The 17,508-nt window shown below is 36.9% G+C and overlaps 1 protein-coding gene across 1 annotated transcript in view; it reads left to right on the forward strand.

The window, feature by feature from the left end:
• The window catches only part of Hmcn1 (hemicentin 1), a 432,339-nt gene that overhangs the window by 245,683 nt on the left and 169,148 nt on the right, over positions 1-17,508 (forward strand). The window contains exons 21-28 of the mRNA XM_042674344.1: positions 1,554-1,713; positions 2,500-2,668; positions 7,470-7,597; positions 9,246-9,518; positions 9,653-9,748; positions 13,578-13,772; positions 14,972-15,102; positions 15,268-15,415. Coding sequence (XP_042530278.1) covers positions 1,554-1,713; positions 2,500-2,668; positions 7,470-7,597; positions 9,246-9,518; positions 9,653-9,748; positions 13,578-13,772; positions 14,972-15,102; positions 15,268-15,415 — 1,300 coding nt within the window. The remainder of the gene's footprint in view (positions 1-1,553; positions 1,714-2,499; positions 2,669-7,469; positions 7,598-9,245; positions 9,519-9,652; positions 9,749-13,577; positions 13,773-14,971; positions 15,103-15,267; positions 15,416-17,508) is intronic.

Below are 17,508 nucleotides of genomic sequence, written 5' to 3' on the forward strand. Positions count from 1 at the left end.
TCTAGTGTTATTGCCTGAGGATCAGAGGGTAAAAGTTACTAGGAAGTGGCCTCTGAAGTAGAGGAATGAAGCCCAAAGGGACAGGCGCTAAAAAAGGACTTTACTGTGTTGATTTCCTCTGTGAGTGGGTTGGTCAACTTCAATGTGCTGGCCACTCTCTAAGAATCCCTGAGATGCATCTGAGAAAGACTTCCCTAACAGACAGGAAGTGGGGTGTTTATACCTAACAGCACTGCATTTCCTGGCTCTCTGTATTCTAGCTCTTGGGAGGCTTTGGGTAAAACTTTGTGGTCAAAGAGCAGGTTCACTCAGCAGTAGTATAATCCTGGCACAGGACACTGAGCTGTCCAGTAGAGCTGCGCTGAAATCAATAGGGCTGAGGCATGTGGCCAGAGGTAAGAAGGGTCTGCTCCAACACGTGAAGTGCTTAGAACAGTTCCCAATACACAGGCTTGCTCACAGAAATTTTTATGGTTGTGTTGTGATGTAATTCAAGCATCATGTGTATAACTATGTGGAATTTCCTTTGAATAAAACCTCAAAGTAGAGTCACAAATCCCAAGTATGAATAAGAATTGTAAGATAGGTGAACAAACACATTCTCTCCTATCCCTGTCATATGGTTGTCCAGTTTTCTCTTATATTCTTGCAGCAAGAAACCAAAACATGAAGAAGTCCCTATCTTTGAACTACTATGGCACTGGCATTTTTTTTTTTTGCAAAGTAGTTTACATCTGGCAGATGCAAAATGTAATACAAAATGATGGTAAAATAGTGGAATGTGGTATTTGTAAAATGAGCACTATAACAAAAGAGTCTCCTCATACCATCTCATTTTTTTCAGCAAAAAAAAAACCAAAAAACTCACCCAACAGCCTTCTAATATATTGGGGATAACATCTGTCTATAAATAAAAAGGTTAATATTTTTATATTCTAGACCCAGAAGTTACAATGATGAAGCTCATCTCCAAATGCACAGGGTTTGGCACTGACTAAAAATTCAATGCCCTTTTAGGAAAAGGCCAAAATGAAGTGTATAAGGCTGCTTTTGTGTTGGAACCACAGAAGTAATGATTCATGCTCCAGGACTTAACTCCTGGGGTTCCAATCCCAGTCTGTCACTGATGGGCTTTGTGATCATGAGCCATATCCCTTCCCATCCTCCCTTGTTCCTCAGGCCTCTGGACTGTCAAATGGGAGTTGTGGAAACTTCTACTGGAAAGATTGGTTTTGAGTATTGAAATAGTTATACAATACAAGTACTCAGAAAAGAGCCTGGTCTAGCCCCAGAACTCATGGTAGCATACCTTGAGATTATTCTTATTTTCTCTTGTTTAAGTACTGAAGTAGTTAAGGGCGTGGTGTGGCAAAATACCACCTAATTTAGTACATTTTGCTCAAAAATAACTCCTTTCTAACTAACACTGTTTGTTTTTGTTTTAATCTGCTTTTTCACTACTTGGAGATATTTTTCTTTCTCTCTTCCTCTTCCAGACATGAAGTCACTCCTTATTATCTTTAGGAACCCCTTGCTCTTTGTTGTGTTTTTAGAAAGGAGAGCTGATTTCATCTGGCGATGCCAAGTTTTCTGCAGGGGCCGACGGGAGTCTCTACGTGGTGTCTCCTGGAGGCGAGGAGAGTGGAGAGTATGTGTGCACGGCCACCAACGCGGCCGGCTATGCCAAAAGGAAGGTGCAGCTGACGGTGTATGGTGAGACCCGCTGGAGGAAGATTTCCCTTTGATCTTGCCTATGTGTGCCAAAACTCATATTTCCTTCCCAATAGTGCCACCCCCAAATAAAACCCCCCCACACACAAATGTGCACGTCGCACAGAAAATCATTTCTACTGCCAACCAAAATCAACTCTACTGAGATTCTGATTTTAAGAAACGTAACTGTATAGTCCATTAGAAACCATGTTATGGTATTTGTCCAAGAAATATACGTCTCTCATCTACCCTTTTCAGTAACACCATTCAGTTAAAACTCTTGGCAAAAGTTGGGCTCTGATGGCTCACACTTGTAATCCTAGCTACTCAGGAGGCTGAGTTCTGAGGATTTTGTTTGAGGCCAGTTTGGGTACATAAATCTGAGAGAATCTTATTTCCAACTAACCAGCAAAAAGCTGGAAGTGGAAATGTGGCTCAAGAGATGGAGTACAAGCCTTGAGGGAAAATGCCAAGAGAGAGTGCGTGGGCCTGCCCTGCCTCTCTGAGCTGCTGGTGCAGAAGGCAGGCTGAAGGTTATTTGTGCCTTTTGCAGCCCAGCTGACTTGCTTCTGTATGCTGAAAGGAACTGCTGAGAAAAAAAGGCAGCTTGCTCCCCACTTTGCCCCAGCTAACACCATACAACTATTAACTGAACTTTTCTGTATACCCTGAAACTAGAAGATAATCAACACCTTCTTGTAACCTACTTAAGAGCATTAGGAGTACAGCAAACTGTGCTTCATATGCAATGTACTATTTCCCTTTCAAATGATGTGTTTATTTTAGTAAGGCCCAGAATATTTGGAGACCAGCGGGGGCTGTCCCAGGATAAGCCTGTGGAGATTTCTGTCTTGGCTGGAGAAGAGGTGACACTTCCCTGTGAAGTGAAGAGCCTACCCCCACCCATCATTACGTGGGCCAAAGAAACCCAGCTCATCTCCCCCTTCTCCCCAAGGTAGGAGAGTTGGGATGACTGGCACACACAGAAATGGAAATCTGTTGGGATAGGGTTTTGTGCCTGTTGAGGTTTTCACATGGGTCAAACAATAGCTTTTAACTTCGAGATCATTTTCATTAAAGTATACGTCTGAGCATTTTGCGAATATATATTCTTCCAAATGCGTTTTTAAAGGCTAGAAATATTAAGGCACGGCTTTGCTATAGTCTCCCACTGGTGCATTTTACAATGTCGTTATTAAAATAGAGCAGATTGGTATGCGGATTTCTATGAGCCCCCTGTGTAGCACACAGAATTCTGTGACTCTCGGGAGAGCAACAAAACTCAATAAGCACTGTAATGTCTACGACTTAATTTTCATGAGATGGTTTGTAAGTCTTCTTAATTAAACCCTTATACAAATAAAGAGCCACTGAGGTGATATAATGTATTGGATAGGGGACATAGCAAGAAGAATGTCAGAGTTTTAAGAACATAAACTTTCTTGCCATCTATATCTGAGTTGAAACTGCTCTCTGTCTAATGCTTACCTGAATGTTTGGAAAATCCTTTAAGGGACCTCTCTATAGAGTGTTTGTTTGTACAATGAGATTGCAACTTATTTCAGAGGATTTTAGATTATATTCTACATTTCACATCTCCATCTCTACTCCCAATTTCTTTTTAAGCTCAACATCAGGCCAAACATAACTGGTAAAAAAAAATTGCAGTCTCTAACCAGGTACTGGTAGCTTATGCCTGCAATCCTAGTTACTCACAAAGCAGAGATCTGGAAGATCACAGTTCAAAGACAGCTCAACAGAAAAGGCCATGAGGCTCTCCAATTAATCAGGAAAAAGCTGGGCTGGAGGCATGTCAGCATCTCTGGAAGGTCAAGTGTCAGCCTAGCAAGCAAGCTGAACAAGCATAAGGCTCTGAGTCAAAGCTCTGGTACCACTTTAGGAAATAAAGAAAGAGGAAGACAAAGAAAAGAAATAAATGCAGAATGCCTCTAGCTATCAGTGACTCATTGCTATGTGATTATGAGAATATATAACCATGTTAGTGCTGGTTCTCTACCACTGGTGAGGATAAAATAACAAGGATTTGCATGATTTTACTATTTCTTTGAAAAAAATACTTTTATAGAAAGTGTTTTTTCTTCTTTCTTAATATATATTTTTATTGTAAAGATACTGTACAGAGGGGTTACAGTTACATGAGCAAGATAGTAAGTCCACTTCCTATTGAGCATTGTTTCCCCCTCCTTTATTTTTTCCCTACCATCCCTTTCCTCCCCACCCAACTCCTCCCTCCTGTCCTTCCTTTACCCCTTCCTCACCTCTCTCCCCACAAAGTTGTAAAGTTCGTTTTCAACATACTGTCTTGTACATCTCATTGTTACAATGGGTCATCCTGTATCCTTATTTCAGCATTTTGTTATTTCCCTTCCCCTCCCCAAATTAGAACAATGTATATACAAGATGCAGGACACCGGACTCAAATACAGTGACAACAGGGGTTATACCATGAGGGAAGAACATACAAAGAAACAAAAAAAATTATAAGTGCATTAAAAAGAACAGCAACAAAGATAAAACCTCTTGTGTCCCTATCTTAGGGTTCATTTCACTTAGCATCAGGTTATATGATCATATGTACATACCTTTTGATCTCTTCTGCTTGACTCAGACATATACTAGTTATTGCAGACAAGGGAAACCATGGGACCTATGTTTCTTTGAGTCTGGCTTACTTCACTTAATATAATTTTTTCCAAGTCTTTCTATTTCATAACATATGGGGCAATGTTATTCTTTCTGATGGAGGCATAGAATTCCATTGTATATATATACCACATTTTCTATATATTTTTTATATATACCACATCTACTGAGGGACATCTGGGTTGGTTCCATATCTTAGCTATGGTGAAATATGCTGTCATAAGCATAGTTGTGCTGGTAGCTTTAGTATGGCCTTGTTTGTGATCATTTGGGTAAATGCCTAAAAGTGGGATTGCTGGGTCATAGGGGAGCTCTATGTGCAGTCTTCTGAGGAACTTCCATACTGCTTTACAGAGTGGTTGAACAAGTTTATATTCCCACCAACAAGGCAGTAGGGTTCCCTTTTGGCCACATCCCCTCCAGCATTATAGAAAATTTTGAATAAAAATACATTAATTATTAAAATACATTAATTATTAATAACATTAAAATTCTATTGTTCCTTTAACCAATCTGAATTTTTTAGCCTTCTTGGGAGCAAAAATTGCCAGAATTTACTGTGTACCCTTCCATTTTTAAATACCATGGAAAACTAATTTTGTTTCTAATTTTGTTTTATGTTTCTTTTTTGTTTGTCATTATAGAATATAGTAACGATATTTTACTACTCACTTTATTATATGAACATTTATTCACAATTAGATTCAGTTTATTAAAACTAGTATAAACATGGGCTAAAGTTATCTATTTCCCTACATTTGAGTACTATGATTGGTTTATTCTTTCTCATAATTTTTCTTTCACCAAATCTTATCAATGAGTATGGGTTTTTAAAAAAAGATATCTCTTTATATGCACTCACATGAACTTCTTCAGGATCTATATTTGAAACTGTAATCTCAGGTCAGAGTAAAGTCCTTTCCCAGCCTTGTAGACATTGCTAAATTGCTCTCTAATGGGGCAGCTGTGACTTACCTTCCCCCAATAGAGTATCAGTCGATCAGCTGGCACTTCCTAGGAACTCATGGCATTGACTGACTTCAACGGCTTCACCACTTGCTGGGTAGGAAGTGGGATCCTGTAATTGTTTTCATTGTCACTGGACTGACTTCATGTGTGTTGGCAATACTTGGACCTGCTCATTGGTCATTTATGTGATCTAAAAAATGCCTCTGTAAGTTGGCTGCACAGTTCTCTGGTAATGTCCTTTTTTTTCAGGGAATATAGAAAGTTGGTATGTATTCTTAATAACAATATTCTGTGTACTTTTTGCATTGAAATTTTTGTTGGGATTTTCCATTTCTTTAGGCACAGGGTCATATGGTATAGAAGTTTAAATTTTTCAGTTTTTAAAAATATTTTTATTTATTTATTGTTATTTTATATGTGATGTACAGAGGGGTTAGAATTACATGTCAGGTAATAAGCACATTTCTTTTTGAATAGTGTCACCCCTTCCCTCACTGCTTCCCTCCTGTCCCTTCCCACAAATTATTTCCTCCTGTCCCCACTCACAAGTTGTATAGTTCATTTCCAGCCTAGTATCTAGTATCACAGCTGCATTTGTTCACTCTTTGACATACTCTTTCTGTGTCCCCCACCTGACCCTCCCCAAAACAGATCAGCTTACAAGGTAAAGAGCACAGAAAACAAAAACAACAGAGAAAAATAACCTCTTGTTTCAATTTCTTGGGGTTCATTTCAATAAATACTATTTTATATGATCAATCCACATAGCTATTGAGCCTTTATGATCCTCTCCTAAGAATATCCTCCTTTGGTCTTACTATGTGAATATCTGGAGACCTATATAATTTATCATGTGCTGGCATTTTTTGTCTTTCATTATGCAGTGTGTGTACTTGTAGATTTATAGGAGCTCAGTGTATTAATTCATTTTTATAGATTTCTAATTTTCATATCTTCTTGGAAGATATAAACTCTAATGTTTTATCCACATTTTTAAAGTTTTGTTTTCATGAACTTTAATTTGTTTGTTTTGTCACATGTAGTTTTAGGTAATGCTCTTATTTATTTACTTATATATCCTATTTAGAAATCCAATTGCCAAATTGCATTTTCTTACGTTTTTAAATGTTATCTCTAATACTGACGCATGTTGAATCTCATATAGAAGTAGGTATATTTGGAGCTCTCTATCCATTTCTGTCTTTCTGGATTAATAGCACTCTTTGTTTAAGTTAAAATTGTGGTAGTATACAGATCTCTGTATCCTCTGCATCCCATTTCCAAGTATCTTAATACAATTTAATAACATTTTATGTGTAGTTTGGGTTCTCCTACTATGTTATTAGTTGATAGGAGAAATATATTAAAAATAAATTTGAAATATATACACTTTGTTTTTATTAAAATACACTAAATGTTTTATGAAGTGTTATAAAAAATAAAATCTTTAAAACTAAGTTTAAAATGACTAAGATATATATTTGCTTTACATAGTTGTAACTTATTAAAGCATAGAGATGCACAATTATTTATGATTTGAGACCATTTAAAATCAAAGGTAAAAGTAAACTGAGTTTGTGTTTATAAGAATATCAAATAAAATCCACAAGATAATTGCGAAAATTCACAATTTTACAGTGCACAACACATAGGAAGATAGTTCCAAAACTCACATGCAAGCCACAATGATTCAAGCCTTCAATCCTAACTACTTGGGAGGTAAAGACTGAGGAATCACAGTTTGTGGCCAGCTAGGAGTTCATAGTTTCTGAGACTCCCATCTCAACCAATGGCTGGGCACATTGTTCCATGCCTGTTATCCTGGCTGTGGAGGAAGCATATGCCTGTCAACCCCAGAGACCCAGGAAAACACAAGTAGGAAGATTATAGCCTAGGCCGACCTCAGCAAACTCAAGAGATTACCTCTAAAATAATCAACCCAAATGGGGCTAGAGACATGGATCAAGTGGTAAAGCACCTGCCTCACAAGGGCAAGACACAGTTCTATCATATAAAAATGGAAAACACCATTTTCTGAGTAATACTTGCACAGTAAAGTGCAGCTGCATAAGGGTGTTTGAATGCTCACATTCTGTGGTCTGATATATGGGGTTTTCTTTTAGACACACGTTCCTCCCTTCTGGTTCAATGAAGATCACTGAAACCCGCATTTCAGACAGTGGTCTGTATCTTTGTGTGGCTACAAACATTGCTGGCAACGTGACTCAAGCTGTTAAATTAAGTGTCCATGGTGAGTATTAAATTGAGGGGCCAGGCTGGCTCTGTGGACTGGCCACAGGGAAACCTAAAATCCTTGTTTATTAATTATTAGTCTCCATGTTGTAGATGCAATGATTATGACAAAGTCTTCTCAAATAGGCAATTTATGATTGTTTTTATTTACTCTGAAATTTTTATCTGGTATTTATAAATAATATCACCCTCTTTTTTCCTTTTACAAATCTCCTTAAATTTTTGGATCCAAGTTTCTCTCAATATCCACAATCATTATTATTACTGTAGATATCCATCAGAAAATAAATGTGTTTGAAATTAGCTTGGATTCCCAAGTACTAATTTTATAGTTTTTAAAGAGCTCTGAAGAGAAAAAAAACCCTAACTCCCTAACTCTCTAGTTAGTGTGCTTTATTTCTTCAACTTATCACATCCCTTTCTAATCATTCATTCATTCATTCATCCGTCCATCCATCCATTCATTCAATCATTCATTGAGTACCTGTAGATGTCAGAGATCCAATATCAAAAGACACCTTCTCAGACAGAATTGATCTGGTTTGACTTTCAGATTGATCACCATAATTGTATTATATTCATCTCAGGGTTTGACATAAGATTCCATTTCTGTCGTTTACCAGTTCTGTGAATTAAGCATACCACTTAGTTGTTCCTATCTTAAGTTTTCACTTTCGTAAAATGTAGTCACAGTATCACAGTCACAGTCAGGTATGAGATTATTGTGAGTGTCAACTTTTAGAAAGGATCCAGTAAATATTAAATATTAAGTTAAAGAAAAAGGACAAAGAGTGAGGCTTTTAAAGTTGTTGATTATGTAAATTCTAATCTTTCCCTTGTGCTTCAATTTGACTGTATTTGTGCAGTATATGTGTGCAAAAACTAAGAATCTTTTCGAGTGTTTTGACAAACTACCTTATTGTTAAAGTAGAAAAGGAGAAATTAGCAGACTTTGAATGATTTTCTTTGTATAAAGCAAGAGACTTTATAAATGCTCTTTTTGCTGTGTAAGTCTTCCACAAAGAGAACCAAATGTGAGTACAGGGAGAGAAATGCTTTTTGTTTTATTTTCTTATGCTATACAAATTATATGAAGTGTCATTTTACAGGCCTTTAAAATGTTATTTGTAAATTTAAGGCAACTTAGCGGCTTTACACACTTGCTATTATTCCTCAAATTTGGAACTAGGAGCTTTATATGTATTCTACACATTTTTGCAGTGTACTAGTGTCTCGAGTTCATTTTGCCTCAGGAAGTGTACTCTAACTAATACAGCTAGTAAAGGACACAGTCTGAAGGTTGCTCCACTTTTTCTATTTTTTTTTAGTTTTATTTTATTTTATTTGTGAACAGAGGAGTTACCATTACACGGGCAGGATTGCTCCGCTTTTTCATGCAAAATGAGAGAACAAAGGAATTTTGGAAAGTCGAGTTATTTTTTTTATTGTGATAGTGTATTTGTTTATTGAGTAAAAAGCAAACAATATTCAATAATTAAAACAACAGCATATTTCTGAGTACAATTAAGAGAGAGAATAACAGGAGAGCAGAGACATGATATTAGTTTCCAGATCATTCACATAACTGTAATTATTTTGGAATAATTCTGAACGTCAAGTTATTAACCCTCAATTATCGATTCCAGTTCCTCCGAAGATACAGCGTGGTCCTAAATATATAAAAATCCAAGTCGGCCAAAGAGTGGACATGCCCTGTAGTACCCAAGGGTCACCGCCCCCTGTGATCACCTGGCTTAAAGGTGGAAGGACGGTGCTGGTTGATGGAGGGCAGCGTGTCAGCAATCCAGATGGAACTTTAAGCATTGACCAGGCCATGCTCTCAGATGCAGGCGTGTATACGTGTGCTGCTACTAACATAGCAGGCCGTGATGAGGCAGACATAACGCTACATGTTCAAGGTGATTTTATGACATAAGAAATATATATGGTGAGGCTGACCAACTCGGCAATGAAAGTGATCGATGATGCCTCAGCAAGCAGAATTTTAATTGTCTAAGGATCATCTGTGGTAATGCATTTATTTTTGTAATAGAGCCACCGACAATGGAAGATCTAGAACCTCCTTTTGACACTCCATTCCAAGAAAGACTGGCTAATGAACGAATCACATTTCCCTGTCCTGTGAAAGGTAAGTAATCCTTGGAAGTAAAGGCCTTGATGCAATGCTTGATCATTCTAAATGTCTTCATTGCAACCCCAAAAATTATCTGGATAAAATTCCATTTGTCAATCCCAGTTAGACAAGTTGAGCATAATGGAAATTCTCCCTTCTTTCAAGCAATAGCACTTCTTTTTTAGGTGGTGGTATTGGGGCTTGAACCCAGAGGCTCACATTTGCCACTTGAGCCATGCTTCCAATCACTTTTCCCATGGATTATTTTGAGGTAGAATCTCACTTTATGCCCTGGCTGACATGGGCAACCTTCTTATACTTTTCTGCCTGCATCACTGGGGAGCATGCATGCACCAGGGCGGCCAGCCATTATGCTTCCTTGGTAGTTGAGATAAGTATATACCACTTTGCTCAGTCTTTGATTGAGATGGAGTCTTGAGAACTAATTTTCTGTGGTCTGGCGTAGAACCACAATCTCCCTAATGTCTGCCACCCATGTAGCAAGGATTCCAGACTTGAGCCACCATGCTTGACTTAAACATCAGCTCTTTGAATAAATGCTTTCTCCCTCCAAGGCATTTTATTTCTTTCAATAGAGAGCTCTTAAATGTACCTAATCTGATATGAATGTCATGTTCTTCCTGCTACTTATTTCATTCTGTTTGACAAGTTCTTTTTAAGATGTTACAGAGTTATTCAAAATATTCCAGCTTTATCTCAATTAGTCAGAGGTATCAATTAGAATTATCCACTTATTTGTTATAGTTACTTTTAAAACATAAATAAAAGCTCTTTTTCTAGTCTACTCTCAACTGTTTATTCTGAAACTAGGTTGGAACTTGACTCTTGGGGATGTTTTTCATGCCCATGGTTCTGGGCTTTCTATTCTACCACTTTCCTGTCCAGAAATTGTTCTCTCTCCTCAAGTGGACATGGAAGAGGCACTGTCTGTGTCATGCTTCCTTGGCATGCCAAATATAAGATGAAGGACATGTTTTCTCCATGGATGCATTCATCCACAGTAAGTCAAGCTAGATTTGTGGTTTGGCAATGCACAGCCAGTGTTCTGTGCATAACTCCTGGAGGGCTGCAGGTGGCAGACACCTCGCCACCCCTGCATGTTGTTTAGCGATTGTTCCCGAAGACAGCAGCAATCCATCACCCTTCTGGTGCTTTTACCTTCTGTAGCAAGAGTTTGCATCTCTCTACAGTACCAAACTGCAATGATTACTTCCAATAAATATTAAAAGGAACTTAACTTTAAAGAACTTTTCAGACCTCTACAAAGTTATGAGTTACTATTCTTTTTTTTTTTTTTTTGCCAGTCCTGGGGCTTGAACTCAGGGCCTGGGCACTCCTGAGCTTCTTTTGTTCAAGGCTAGCACTCTACCATTTGAACCTCAGCATCACTGCCTGAGTTACTATTCTTAAAGCGAAAGTGAAAGTTAGGGCAGTATGAGTCCAAGAAGGTGCTGAAGGCCCTCAGTTCCCTGGGCTCTGTCTACCTGAACATTATTGTCCTTGCTTCTAACTACCTGAGGCTTCACTCTCAAGCTAAATTCCTATTTTGCTTTCCCTTTTCTACTGCAAAAAAAAAATCAAAACAAGCTGGGTGCCAGTGGTTCACACCTGTAATCCTAGCTTTTCGGGAGGATGAGATCTGGGGATTGCAGTTTGAAGCCAGGCCAGGAAGAAAGTCCATGAGACTCTTATCTCCAATAAACTACTCAGAAAAGCTGGAAGTGGTGCTGTGGTTCAAGTGGTAGAGTGCTAGTCTTGAGCATAGAGAGGTTCAGGGACAAAACTCAGGCTCTGAGTTAAAGCCCCAGGACTGTCACACACAAAAAAATCAAAACAATCTCTTCTTAGTTCCTCATCTTCATCTGGAATGTAATTAAATTCAAAGTATTGCAATAACTTAATCCTTGTGTGTGTGTGTGTGTGTGTGTGTGTGTGTGTGTGTGTGTGTATGTGTGTGCATGCACACATGCGTGTGTGCATGTGCATGTGAGCATCTACACATGTGCATCTGTGTAAAGGTAGTAAGGTTTGAACTCCAGGCTTCCTCCAGGCTTAGCTCTTCTGCTCAAGCTTGGAACTCTACCACTTGAGTCATACCTCCACTTCTGGCTTTTTGCTCGTTGATTAGAAATAAGAGTGTCTCTTATTTGTCTCTCTGAGCTAACATTAGCCCATAGTCCTCAGATCTCAGTCTCCTGAGTTGCTAAGGGTTACAGATATGACCCATTGGTGCCAGAGAATGTATCCCTGTCTTTTGCAGTGAATTCCATTTTGATTATAGTTATGCTACTTTCTTTGGTTGATTCATTTGCAGGTATTACTCTAGATATTAATGAAATCTTAAGCCTAAAATATTAGGTTTGCTGTCTAAATTTTAATGAAAGTGTATAGAAGTGCATAAAAAGAATGAGTGGGATGAAAGGAAATTATTACACCTCTTTTTTTCCTTCATATCATAGACAGGAAAAGTATCTATCCCTTTTGCATTCCTTTCCTCATTCCTGAGCACATTAAAATGGATCCCATAAATATGATTTACATACTCAACATTGATCAGATGTTAACTCAACTTGACTGTAGCTTCCAGGAGACATTCAATGTGTTTCTGCCATTTTTTATTGTTTTAGTCTAGATTATATGTTCATCCATTAATATATTATATTTTAACCTAAGATATATACTGTTTTATGACACAAAATTGGCTTTATGTAAGGTTTTAATTTACCTTTAAGAATTAAGCAATATTTTAAAGTGCTTAGAATAGTTCCTAGTACATTGTTGGGAAAATAAATACATCATTAGCATCAAGTTAGTATTTATTTCTAGCTCTGTTTTCAGCTTTGCTGTATACTTCAGTATAGACTTGTCATCTTTACCTGTGAACACATCTGTCATATAATCCCCTCGCTCCTCCCCTCCTTCTTTCCTTCCCTTCTTGGTATGGGTGCTTAAACTCAGGATTTCAAGCTCTCACTCAACATTTTTTGCTTCTGGCTGACTTTCTGCTCTCCCACTTAAGCTATGCCTCCAGTTCTGCCTTCTTGCTGGTCAATTAAAGATGCATATCTCTCAGACTTGTCTGCCTGCCTGAGCTGGTCTTAAACCAGGATCCCCATATCTCAGCCTTCTGAACAGATAGGATTAAAGGTCTCAGCCATCTTCACTTATTTTTCAAGAATTAAGCTATTATCTTCTATTTGACAGATGATATCTCCAGAATATAAACATTGTAGTAGAAGCTTTTATGTGTATTGTATCAGGCATGTTTATACAGTGAATTTTGAAACATAACTTCTGTATATCCTTTATGCAAACTAATTGATTAGGAAATCTTTGCAATATATTCCTGTGACAGTACCATGTTTTTACTGGCTTTATTTTATTCCCTACATCAATTTGATGAAATAGTTTTTCTTTAAATCTACCACTGTGAAGACAACATGAAAATCCTTTGCTCATTCTCATCTGAATGTATTGATAAAAACAACTTTGAGAAAACTTTAAAGTACAAATTGTAGATCTCAAGACTGATTTCAAATCATAAGCAAAAGGACCATAATCTTCTCATATTTCCATGTCAGAAGAAGTATTTTAAAAGTAGGAGGAGGCTACAATGCTTGATAAGAAATGTACTCATTATCTTGCCCATGTAATTGTAACCCCTCTATACAGTATTTTCACAATAAAAAATAAATAAAAAAGTAGTATAGTACCTAAGGGTACAAATTATAGTCCAGAAAAACTGTATCTAGCCATGATGAACTTGATATTTAATGATAATTTCTAATTTTGTTGTTTAAAAAGGTGTTGATTTCTTATTTAGGTACTCCTAAACCAACCATCAAATGGTTACGCAATGGTAGAGAGTTGACAGGCAGAGAGCCTGGTATATCTGTCTTGGAAAATGGCACACTGTTTGTCATTGCTTCTGTTACACCACATGACAATGGGGAATACATCTGTGTGGCGATGAATGAGGCTGGAACCACAGAAAAAAAATACAACCTCAAAGTCCATGGTAAGGATGAAGAATCCTAAAATCAGACAAATGAATATGTGGCAGCTTGTAAATTTTTTAATATTTGTATTATTTCTCAGTGTATTTTTAATATTACTATGACTAGATACTAGTAAAACAAAACACTGGTAGTCTGAGTGCATTTTTAATTACATTTAAAGTTTCATGTAATTTTTTTTTTTTTTGTCGGTCGTGGGGCTTGAACTCTGGGCCTGGGCGCTGTCCCTCAGCTCTTCAGCTCAAGCCTAGCGCTCTACCACTTGAGCTACAGCGCCACTTCCTCATGTAATTTTTGATTATGGTTTTTACATCAATTGAAACTTGAATGGTAGAGAACGACAAAATCATACAGTTATCCTTACCCTGAGCTGATACATTCGATCTGATTCTGTTATAGGCAAGGAAAATATTTGGCTTTGTGCACTCATACATTTATATGTGTGTGTGTGTGTGCACGTGCGCATGTTTATATATATATGTGTGTGTGTGTGTGTTTGCATGTATGTGTGTGAGAGAGAGGCAAAGATAGAGACAGACATAGGCAGAGAGACATCTCAGTCATTTTAAGAATATAAATATATTTTGGAATATAAATATATAAAGAAATGTGAATATGTAATATTTTACTCTCCTGTAACTATGAAAAATACATATATAAAAGAACATACCTAGATCAGTTCTATCTTGGGAATTATCAAGATCCTTATTTTATCCATAGCATCCATCTGTTATGCATGCTTTATTTAACCTTCTTCTACTAATGATGAGCCTAAAGGTTATCACCAGTTGATTGTTATTGTAAGGAACCTTCTGACATGAAATCCTGTCCATATGCTATTTTCCATACATAAAAGCATATGTACATTTTAAAATTTGTTTGGTATTTGCTTTCTTTCATCACTAATGAGTCCCATGTGACCCCATAAAAGACCCTAGCTAGCAGCTTGTCTTTTTAACAGTATATGAAATTCTTCTACAAATTTCCTCCAACTCTGAAATAATAAAGTAAAACTTTCCATAAAAGATTTTTATCAATCAATATATTGGTTAAGACTTCAATTTATGATAAAACACATGTCTATATACACCTAACTTTTCTAACCATTTTGTGTCTCTGAAATTGCTTCTGAAGGGACTTCAAAGGGAAGCTGACAAATAACATTTATTATAAAACTAGTCATGATTTCTCTCTTTCGCAGTTCCCCCAGGGATTAAAGACAAAGATCATGTGACAAATGTGTCGGTGTTGCTAAACCAGCTGGCCAGTCTCTTTTGTGAAGTGGAAGGTACCCCATCTCCCATCATAACATGGTATAAAGATGGCATCCAGGTAAATAAAGACATCTCAGTACAGGTATCTCCTTAACTCTGCACTTAAATGGATCACCCAGATGTGGGTTTCTTTGTAGTATGAGTAATACAAGCATTTTTTTCAATTTTTATTATGAATTTTTATTAAGATTGGAAATGACACCAACCATTTTGTTTCTTTAAGGTGACCGAAAGCAACACTATTCAGATTGTGAACAATGGAAAGACACTAAAACTCTTCAAAACCACTGCAGAGGATGCAGGAAGATATTCCTGCAAGGCAACTAACATTGCGGGCACCTCTCAGAAGTACTTTAGTATTGATGTGCTAGGTAAGGAACACATTCTTTAAAACAAAACAAAACAAAACAAAAAACTACAATCCAGAATCCTTTCTGACATGGAATAGAATTGACCATGATCAAAGAGAGTCAGAGGAAAAAAATAAATTGATAGAAGAAATACCATTTGTTTCACTCTATTACTATGTTTTCTTTAATTTTGACTAACCAGCACCATTTGGTGCAGAATGCTTTAGTATTTTTAACTCAGAGCTACCTTTGGGTCATATATCCCAAATTTTTACATACCCAGCAATGATACTATGTTGTATCAAGTAGTGCAATATTACTTAGGTCAATTTTTCTGGTAAATGAGAAGGAAACACTTCTATTGGAAGTAGCTCACACACACACAGATTTAGTCATTTATATGAGTAGTTAGATGATGTGCACTCATGTTGTGGACATATTCTAGTTGGAAGATTATACTTGAACCAAAGAAGGTCACTTCCTCTGCATTTTAATTGTTGTTTCTAAATAAGTACTGATTAAAATAAGGAAAGAGAAGTCTGAAAATAGGGAGGGAGAAATTTTGAACAGTGAGTCACCTCTGTAATATATAAAATATTTTCATGGTGACTCATAGATTTAAAATTTTGTAATTTTAGTGAGGTCGTATTTGACATTTAAACATTTATTTTGTGATGAGATAACTTTCTCCCTTTTCAATACTTTACTCATCAAAATGGCCAGATAATTTCTAATTCACTAGCGGAATTGAGGTCTACATTAAAGTTAGCATTCATAAAAATAAGTAGTCATATATATGAAAAACGATATTTCTTTTGTCTCCTCAAAGCATGAGGTACTTTTCATTTTTTAACCAAATTACCATTGCTATATTTATTTAAGTGTAGGCTACATAAAGAGATAAAGTAGTATCTTGTCATTAATCTCATCGGTATGATTTTTCCTCTTGACCCTTATTCCTTCTCATGACTTTGAATTCTATCTGTATGGTGATGACTCTCAAATTTCCATTTTATTTCCTAGTTTTTGCCTAACCTTTAGGAATAGATACCAAATATTCTCTTTGGTATCTTTTAAAATATTACATTCTTATTCACTTATTTTTGTCTTTTTGAAACTCTTACTGTGTAAATAGTCTGAAATACACTATCTTCAATCTCCTTATTTAGCCTTCTAAATGCTGGGATTAGAGATGTGTACTACCACACCTAGCTCTTGATTTGAATATCTCAGTTGTATATCATCCAATACCTTATTGGTAATCAAACAGTAAGATCCCAGTGAGTATGTGTTCTGATAGGTTTTAGAAACCCCTCTGAATGCCCTAGGCCATTATCCATCTACTTGCTTCTTCAGGAGCTTGTGTGTCTTCTTTCTACTACCCTTTCCACAATTCCTGAAACTTACCTGTATCCTTCACATCCACTTTATCCCATTGTGGAAATATGTCATCATTTGTAAGCAAAATAAATACTGAAAATAGCCTCCTAACTATCCTTGGGCATCCATTCTTTGCCACCCTGATCTGTTTTTCACTCAGTAGCTGTGTGGACTTAAAATACCAATTGGATAACCACACACATTCCCAATTGAAACCTTATACCAATTTTAGCATAGGAGTCCTCTAAAAGAGACATATAAGATGGACAACTTGAACATTTTAAGACTGGTTGAAAATGACATTCATTTTCTAAAACACTGCTTTGTGTGGCTATCACCACCAATTTAAAATCTAAGCTCTTTTTGTTTTTTGGGTTTTTAACTCAAAGTCTGCTGTCCCTGAGTTATTTTTGTTCAAAGATAAGACTCTGTCACTTGAGATACATCTTCATTTCTGACTTTCTGGTTATTCATTGATTCATTGAAGATCAGAGTCTCATGGCCTTTCCTGCCTGTGTTGGCCTGAACCCTGAGCTTCAGATCTCAGATTCCTGAGTAGTTAGGATTATAGGCATGAGCCACTAGCTGTCCAACTAAAATCAAAGCCTTATTTTGCATGCAAGTTCAGTATGTCTTTGATTCTATTATAGCTCCTGTTCATAATTTTCCTACTACCAAATGTCCAATGAATATATTTCTTCTCTTAAATTGAACACTTGGGTATACAGATGTGA

The sequence above is a fragment of the Dipodomys spectabilis genome, unplaced genomic scaffold (genome assembly GCF_019054845.1).
Source record: "Dipodomys spectabilis isolate Male_0828 unplaced genomic scaffold, ASM1905484v1 ptg000019l, whole genome shotgun sequence".
NCBI lineage: Eukaryota > Metazoa > Chordata > Mammalia > Rodentia > Heteromyidae > Dipodomys > Dipodomys spectabilis.